Source organism: Vicugna pacos, chromosome 6 (genome assembly GCF_048564905.1).
Source record: "Vicugna pacos chromosome 6, VicPac4, whole genome shotgun sequence".
NCBI classification, from domain to species: Eukaryota; Metazoa; Chordata; class Mammalia; order Artiodactyla; family Camelidae; genus Vicugna; species Vicugna pacos.
The window spans coordinates 6,729,214-6,737,965 of record NC_132992.1 but is presented as its reverse complement, the minus strand read 5'-3'; the positions used below and the strand labels follow the sequence as shown (position 1 = coordinate 6,737,965).

The 8,752-nt window shown below is 47.5% G+C and overlaps 1 protein-coding gene across 1 annotated transcript; it reads right to left on the bottom strand.

Moving 5' to 3' along the window:
• Window positions 1–449: 449 nt before the first annotated feature.
• On the bottom strand, window positions 450–1,901 carry LOC140697067 (C2 calcium-dependent domain-containing protein 4A-like). Its single transcript, XM_072963915.1, has 2 exons — window positions 1,835–1,901; window positions 450–1,644 (listed from the first exon to the last, which is right to left on the bottom strand). Exon 2 carries the CDS (start codon window positions 1,602–1,604, stop codon window positions 492–494), a length of 1,113 nt encoding a protein of 370 aa, XP_072820016.1. The 5' UTR covers window positions 1,605–1,644; window positions 1,835–1,901; the 3' UTR covers window positions 450–491.
• Between the last annotated feature and the right edge of the window lie 6,851 nt (window positions 1,902–8,752).

Sequence of the window (8,752 nt, the reverse complement as noted above, 5' to 3'; positions counted from 1 at the left end):
CATCAAGGTATCCGTGTTATAGGTCACTCCCCCTGATGTGTGTTTGTGTGTGTGTGTGTGTGTGTGCGCGCGCGCGCGCGCACGCGAATGAAGATGTGAACCAATACCACATCAAATATGTAGAGCCGTCTATATGAATCTTAGCATTGGGCATGGTTCTGAAAGAATAACATTTTTTAAAACTCGTAAGTCATTTGGCATTGATATAAATCAGCAAGGAAAAACATCGTAGATGGGGTGTAGTTCTGTTCTCTCTCTTCCAGCCACAGCCAACCTTTTTATGTAACAAATGGTCTGGAAAAAAGGATTGTTTTGAATAGAGGAGGCCGTCATTATTTTACCCTTTTCTACAAATAGACGATAACATAAGCAGACATCCAAGAACTAATGTGGCCATAAAGGAAGAACAGGATTAGAAAAATGAATAAATAACATTTATTTCGTACAAAGCGGCCGTCGGTGTCCGGGAGGCCCCAGGGGCAGGCGCGCCCTCAGAGCGGCAGGAGGGGGCCCAGCAGCAGCTCGCCCCGGCCCAGCAGGCGGCCCCGGTCCTCGGCCTTGACGCGCACGGCCAGGCGGCGCACCTCGTCCTCCGACAGCCCGTCCAAGCACAAGTCCTGCTCCAAGACGGCGCGGCGGCTCCGCCGGACCACGGCGCCGCGCGGCCGGCGCGTCTGGCCCGGCGGCTGCAGGACGAAGCTGACGCGGCAGCCGACGGGGGCGCGGGGCTCGGCGGCCCCTCCGGCCGGGCCCTCGGCGGGGAGCAGCCGGACGCGGAGGCGCCCGCCGGCCCGACTGTACTCGGCGGCCAGGCGCAGGGCGCCGCCGGCGCGGCCCAGAGCCACGGTGCCCTCGGCCTCCAGGCGCTCGGGCCGCGGGCCGGGGGGCGGCGGAGGGGACGCAGTGAGGGCCGGGATCGGGGGCTCCGAGTCGGTGCGGCGCTCGTCGTCCTCGTTGTCGTCCTCGTCCCCGCTGGAGACGGAGCGGGCCCGGGCCAGGCTGCGGCTCCTCCGGGCCCACAGCGCGCGGCGCAGCAGCCCCTCGGAAGCGCGCAAGAAGCGACGGCCGCTGGGCCTCCGGGCGAGCGCGTCCCGGGGCGGGCGGGGTTTGCCGGGAGCCTCCGCGGGGGCGTCCAGGGATCCTCCTGGGGGCGGGAGGGGGGCGTTCCTGCCTCCAACAACGCCGCCGCCGCCGCCGTAGGTGCGGGCCCGGGGGCGGGGCGCCGTCAAGAGGTCGGCGGCGCCCGGGCCCCCGAGGAACAGCGACTCCTTGCGGCGAGTGTGCGGGCTCTCGAGCAGCGCGCAGAAGCCGTAGGCCGTGCGCGCGCGGGGCAGGTGCGGCAGCGAGAGCGCGGCCTGCGAGCGCGGGTCCCAGTCCGTGCGCCCCGCCCCGTCGTCGGCTCCTCGGTGCCACAAGTCCGGCTCCACCGCGCACCGCCGGGGCAAGGTGGCGGCCGGCGTCGGGGACTCGGACGTGCAGGGCGCGGGCAGCCGCGGCGGAATGCAGAACTTGGGGATGCGGTCGGGGGTGAGCACGTTGGAGAAGACAGGCTCCAGAGCCGCGCTGCCGGCGGCCGAGGCGCGGAGTTTCCCGAGGAGCCTCATCCTCCAAGGTTGAGGCTGGGAGTGGTGAGAAGAAGCGCTCCTGCAGGGGGAGAGAAATTGCTGAGTTTGGGCGCCTGGGCCTCTCGGGAGTGGCTGGACCCCTCCCCGGAGCCCTCTGAGAGTATCAACGCGCCTACGACCCCCTACCAGTCCAGGCCAAGCTCTCCCGCACCCATAAACCCGCCCGCCTTCCATTCATTGGTGCTAAATAAATGAAGTAGAAACCATACCTTTGCCTCTTCTTCAGTCCCTCTGGTTCACGAGTCGCAAGCTCAATTCCCAGTCCGGCTGGCACGCCAGCTTCAGCACTGTGGCCAGGACAGGGGCGCGCCTGTCTTATAACGGAGCCTGAGTCCCGCCCAGCTGGCCGGGAGCCCAGCCCCCGGAGGCGCTGGACGGCCCGCCCTCGGGGCCACCCCTTCCCGCCAGCGCCGGGCTCCGGCGTGGGAGCGACGCTGTGGCGGAGCAGGCACTCGGGCCGGCTTGGGGCCTGCATCTGTTGTGCGTGCACGGAACCGCTTGCACGGGCCTGTGAACGGTTACAGGTGGAAGGAGGCCTCCTCGTCGCCCTGCCGAGGGAGAATTGGCGGCTGAAAATGTTGGCGGCCTCTTGGAGAAGGTGAAGCAGAGGGAGGAAACGGAACTAAATCCTGCCCTCTTGCACATGACCTACACGCACTAGGGGCTTCTAGTTTACTGCCCCCGGGAACCTGCAGAGTGTAGACTGATACAGTTCCCTTGGCACTCGTGTACTTACTTATTTACACGTCTGTCTCCCTCTGCTGGACCATGGCCTCCTTTATAGCATATGGCCTGCCTCTATCAAAGCCGCGTATGTTGGTGAAGTAGGTGAATTAATGTACGCAAAACTTTTTGAATGACCACAGGCTCCACCTGTCATCTTGGCTGTCGCAAAAGATGGGGTTCAGGCTCATGCCCTCAAAATGACGCTTGATATTTCCAAAGCTACCCCCTTCTCTCTGCTCCAGCATGGAAGTGTCCGGTTAGAAAGCACGTTACAGAAAATCTAGGTTTCCTCTTTCCACCCTCCCCCTCCCCCTTCATTTTCTAAGATGAGAAAACTGGAAGCCCAGTGGGACTTGAGGAAATTCCGTCAGCAGGAAGTAGAGCTAGTTAATGGCAGAACCTGGAACTAGCAATTTCCGGTATATTTGTTTGGCTTTGCATGTGATACTTCCTGTTATCTGAAATGCCCTTCTCTGCTTTTTTTTCTCAATAGGAACTCCTTCTTGTAGTTGAGCCAGACATCATTCTCTTCAGGACCCTTTACCCAACTCCCCCACTACAGTTCTCAGCCTCTCCTCATCCCCTCCGTACACATTCTTCATACCACCATCGCTGCATTTAGCAAGCTGCTTTGGAATTTTTGGTTTACAGGTTTGTCTCTCCTAATATGAGTTTCCTGAGGGCAAGGACTGGGGCAACGCCGCCAGAGAGGAATCTGGGGGAACCTACTATGAACACATGTAAAATAAAAAGAAGTGCTACAATCCAGAATCCAGATGGAGAGGTCTCCATCCCAAAGCAGACCTCTCCAAGGGACGAGCCTCGCTGTCTTACTCATCTCATCCAATTTCAGCGCCTGGAGTGCCCAGCAAACAGTAACTGCTCAGTAAATATTTGATGAATTATATTGTGTTGAATTTAGTCTGATCTACAATCCAGGTCTTATGACTGTCATGTGCTTTTAACCACATGTCTCTAACTGCTGTATTCAATTTCTGTCTCATGACACGCCAGTGCGGTGGACATTGCTTCTGTCTACGAGATAAGGAACTGAAGCTCAGGTTAAGAGATTCATCTAAGATGAGTCAAGTTATGGATCTCAGTCCATATATCCTGTCCTAGCTTTTTTTCTGATGTTTTCCTTCCTTCTCTCTTTCCTTGCTTCTTCCCTTCCTCCCTCCACCTATCCACTCAGTTTGGTATCATTCACTGAGTCCACCGTGTGTCAGGCATTGTGTGCATGGCTTGTATTGCACTTTACATCTGGAATGTTAATTCTCAAAGCACTCCAGTCTGCTAAGTATTTTCCATTATCTTCATTTTGGAATTAGTACCATTTTCCCCCAAATCTTTAACGAAAAGGGGAGTGACTGTCTCCCACAGAATAATAATTAATGCTTTCTTTTTGGACTGATCACTGTTGTCCTCTAGAATATGCTCTTTTGATAGGACAAGCATGAATCAATATGCAGCCAGAGAGCAGTAACCATTTCTGCTGAAGCCAAACTTGCAAGCAGTGGAGTCCCCCGGGGTATCTGACTGGATCATTTCCCTTTGATTCTTGAGGCTAGTCTGCAAATTTGCAGGTGAATGGTTTTCTCTAAAGCAGAGCACACCTGCGTTACACCCTCCTGCCAACGTACCAGCTCACTTCGAATTAGACCTCAGTGAAAATGGCTTTCACTCCCCTGAGGGCCTTTGTGACATGAACACACAAACATTTGGTCAATGAGTAAATCCACTGGAAGCAGGACATGGGATTTGAGAAATTGTGCTGCTACCACATCCATGTTCATAGAAGAACGTAAGCACAGCTTTAAATACAGTCTAGAGGGTTTTCCAAAACCTTTAGTTTTCCATGAATTAATATTCTACAGAAAAGAAAGTCAGATACTGGGAGATTAAATTACTTACACAGGGATGCGCTCCAGTCATTCACTCCTCTAGAGCCGTAGCTGCAGGCTGTATCCATAGTTAGAGGCCTGGTTTCCTTCCTGATTCTTAAATCACACAGCCTCTCAGTGGAAACTCTGATCACCCCAGTTGTTTTGTTACTTTGTGCCTGGTGACCACGTAAGGTTCATCATCACCTTGTATTCAAGCTGTGACGTTGTTATTTCAAAGAAGCTATCCCATTAATACTACTACTGTTTATTAAACACTCACAATATACAGGGGTCTTATTTAATCTCTAAACAACCCCCTAAAGAAGGTAGGGATGTAGACCTGAAGCTCATAGAGAATAAACAACTTGTCCAAAGTCTCGCATCCAGTAAGAGCAGAGCTGGGACTCAAACCCAGATCCATCTGGCTCGTTCTTGCCCCGTGTGTGCTTATAACCACTTCCCTAGAGCGCCTCCCTCAGAGCTGTTTCTCCTGAACCCATCTCCTCTCAGGGTGGTTAGATAAAAGAAAAAGGGACCCTTGTTCCAAGCCTTGAATGGAAGCTATACACCTTATTGATTATATCGGCACCTACCAGATTAAAGCATGCAATTGTCAGAAGCAGGAAATCGCTAATTATGCATCCTAGTGCTGTACCACTTATAGGCAGAATCCTTGTCCTCCCAGGAAGTGTATTGATTCTCTATTTATACATAACTCGTTCCAAAACAGGATTTGAGGTGATTTACATAATAAAGAGCCAGGGAATTTATCATCAGCGAGAGCCTGACATGGTGAAAATGGAAAAGACATGCTACTAGCTGAGCAGAGAACCCTGAATGAGGTCACAAATTGACACGTATCAATACCCATGACCCCAGGATGGGAAGAACAGGGCGTGCAGGCAGGTGAAGAGGCTCCAGCGGGAGAGCTGGGGATAGTGAGCCCCCCACCCGCAGGCTGGGCTGCGCCCTCTGCTATGGCAGCATTTTTCACGTGCTATTCAGATTGTTTATTTGCCTCTGTCTGTCTCTGCCACGGAGCTCTTTAAAGGAGACTTTGGTTTCCCCTCCATACCAAAGACTCTACCCAAGTATGTAGGTAGTCAAACGTTTGCTGAAATTAGACACAGTCTTGCACTGCTATTTAACTGGGGTTTTTTTTTGTTATTGTTGTTTTTTGTCTGTATGTGCTCAAGTACCCTGTCTTTTCAAACAGACTCATCTGAAGTTAAGAATCATTTCTTGTATCTGACCACTTCCCCATTTTGCAAATTTCATGTTGTGCCCTAAAAAGGAACCAGGTGAGAAATTAGTACTAACCTCTATAAATTAGTACTTTCCATTCTATAAGGACGTTAGTGTATTCTTTCCTGTGCTGCCTGTCTTAATTATTGCTTAATCCAAGTTACGAACAGTGTCATGAATGTTATTTGCATCTCCTCAGGTCAAATAAAAAGTCTTTTAAAATTTCAACCATGTAGGTACATTTACATTATGAAAGTGATTATGATACCTTCATATTAAATCGAGTACTTGATATGATTTATTAAATTGATGAACACAGTAATTAATGTGTAACAGCTTATACTTCCTTATGGGCTGTCTAGAATAAACTGCTCTCGTCTTGATTCCCAGCCAAATGCTTGATTCTAGTTGGTTACTGATTTATTTCTCTTTTCTCTGTGAATAGCAACCAAAGTTTTAAGTACTCCATTCTCTTTTCCATTACTAACTACTTTAATGTCAACCAAAAGCAAGATTCCTGTGAAGACTTATTTTTGTTTCTCTGTCCATGGTATCTAGACTCCATTCATGTTTTCTTCAACTTTTCTTCCTTGGGTTTTTTTTTTTAATCTGTAACACTCTATATATGCAAAAAACCCAACGTACAATATAGTGAACACCTGTTTACTCACCAACCAGCTTAAGAAATAAACTATTTTCAAAACAGCTAAAGCTCCCTAAGTAACCCTTTCTGACCATGTTCTTGTCTCTTTCTTTCCCAGAGTCAAGCACTATCTTGAATTTTGGGTTTATTCTCGCTCTCTCTCTTTAAATATTAGTTTTACTACATATATATATATATATTTATATCCCTAATATTATTGTTTATTTTCTGGTTTTGATTTTTATAAAAATGATAATAATGTAAATACTCTTCTGCAATGTGTTTTTCTTTACATTCTGTTTGTGAGATTCATTTATGTGTTCAGGTATAGCTCTAGTTCATTCATTTTCACTGATGTATAGCATTGGATTGTACAAACATATTTCATTTTCTTGCTGATGGATGCTTGGATTGTTTCCAAATTTTTCCAAATTGAAATTGGCATACGTCTTCTCAATCACCCGTACAAAGGTTTTCTTGAGTACATCTCTGAGAATAGCTAGCAATAGGGTATTTGCATCTTCACTTTTAATGCAAAATCACCTTCCTCACAGCAGTATGTAAGATTTCCTATTGCCCCAATCCTCAACGACATGCAGTATGATTGGATTTTTTTAAAATATGGCTAATACGGTGAGTGTTGTGGGCTGGATTGTGTCCTCCCCAAATTCATATGTGAAGTTCTAACCTGTGGTAGCTCAGAATGTGACTGTCTTTAGAGATAGGGCCTTTTAAAGAGGTAGTTAAGGTTCAATGAGGTCATTAGGGTGGGCCCTAATCTGATGTGACTGGTGTCCTTCTAAGAAGACATTATATTAGACTAGACATGCACAGAGGGAAAACAGTGTGAAGAAGATGGCCACCTACAAGCCAAGGAGACAGTCCCTTAGAAGAAGCCAACCCTGCCCACACCTGGATTTGGACCCTTAGCTCCAGAGCTGTGCAGAAATAAGTTTCTGTTGTTTAAGCCCCCTGGTCTGAAGTTCCTTGTTACAGCAGCCCTGGTAAACTAATACGGTGAGTTAAAAATGGTGAATTATCATAGCTTTAATTTGCATTTCTAGTATTTATAATTGAGGTTAAGCAGTTGTGCATATGTTAACTAGCCGTTCAGCTTTCTTCTATAAAATTCTTTCAAAAGTGTTTTTAAAAATATTTTTATTCTGTTATTTCCTTTTCATATACATATATGCACATCAAATACTACTTCTTGGTCATTTCTAAGTACTGTACACATCACCTTCCTGTGACTTGCTTTTCATATTTTTATGATGTATTTTGAGAAATAGAAGTTTTAAAGCTTTGATGTAATCATCAAATGTATCCATTTTTTCCCCTTTGTGATTTTGCTTCAGAGATAAATCCCTGTCCCCAAGGTCATCAAAATACTTTTCTCTATTTTCTTCTGATGTTTTAAAAGGTTTGCTTATTTATCTTTGGGCTGTCAATCCACCAAGACAAAGAATTTCCAGTCAGTGTTCTCCTGAAGAGGTGGTATGCTGCCCGTCTTTGGAGGCATTCGGGTAGTCTGGACAGTGTAGAGGTAGGGGTGTTCTAAAGAGCATTCAAGTATCAGATGGATGAATAAAGCGTTCTGTCTGTTCGGTCATGGATCTGAGTACAACAGACAGCATTACTGGAAAATAACCCAACATTTCAAATATCACCTCAAAGTACATGGCTGTCCTCTCTGGGCTGCACTTGACCAATTGATTGTTATTTGAAAGCCACAACCAACACCACCACGTCATTTAAAGGTATGGATAAGTCAGGAAATGCTGTGCATTGACAGACTTTGACACCAGTTGGTAACTGTGAAACTACAGCTTCCTGCTTTGCAACATGACTCTGTTCCAGTTTCATTGTGGATCCTGGGGGACTAAATGAGGCTCTTATTGATTTTTCCTATTAGTTACAAAAACGGAGACTGCCTGGATCCCTCTGCTCTGTCACTCTCTAGCTGGGGCAAGCTCCTTAATTTATTTAGACCTCAGTTTTTTCATCTATACAATGAGGTTAATAGATGTCACTGCATCCGAGGGTGATGCTTATGAGTAATCCATGTAAGGCCATTATGAGACAGTGTCTGGCATTTACTCAGTAAATCTTCCCTACGTTGTGGGAGTAGTAGTAAAGGCTGACAGCAGTATTTTGTAACTATACTCATTGTTAGTATATTAGGTTAAATTTTAAGACATAGATAACAACTTGAAAAGGAACAAAAGAAAAAAAGACAAAACTTTTGTGGACACCTCTTCTGAGCCAAGCCCTTTACAAAAGATCCCTTACCTAATCTTCCTCAATCTTACAAGGTCACAATCACTTAACTTTTAAAGATAAATTCTGGCTCAGAGAGTTTAAATAACTCCTCCTAAAGTTGCCTGGTCTGTGACCACACAGCTCAGACCTAAACACTGTGAACTGATACATACAAAAGCCTAGTCTGTCCGTGGCATTAACGCTGCCTTCAGAAGTCACTTGAGGTTAAAACAAGTTAATGGACTTATCCCCAGAGCCTAACCTGCTCACTGCCTCTAGTTTTGAGAAGTCAGTGCAGAGCTTCCTTACAGGTGCTTCCTGACTTTGCACAGTATTTTGACAGGCCTAGCAGGAGTGCAACCTGGGGA

Coding starts and splice junctions, on each gene's coding strand:
- LOC140697067 (XM_072963915.1), bottom strand. CDS start 1,604: ATGAGGCTCCTCGGGAAACTCCGCGCCTCGGCCGCCGGCAGCGCGGCT.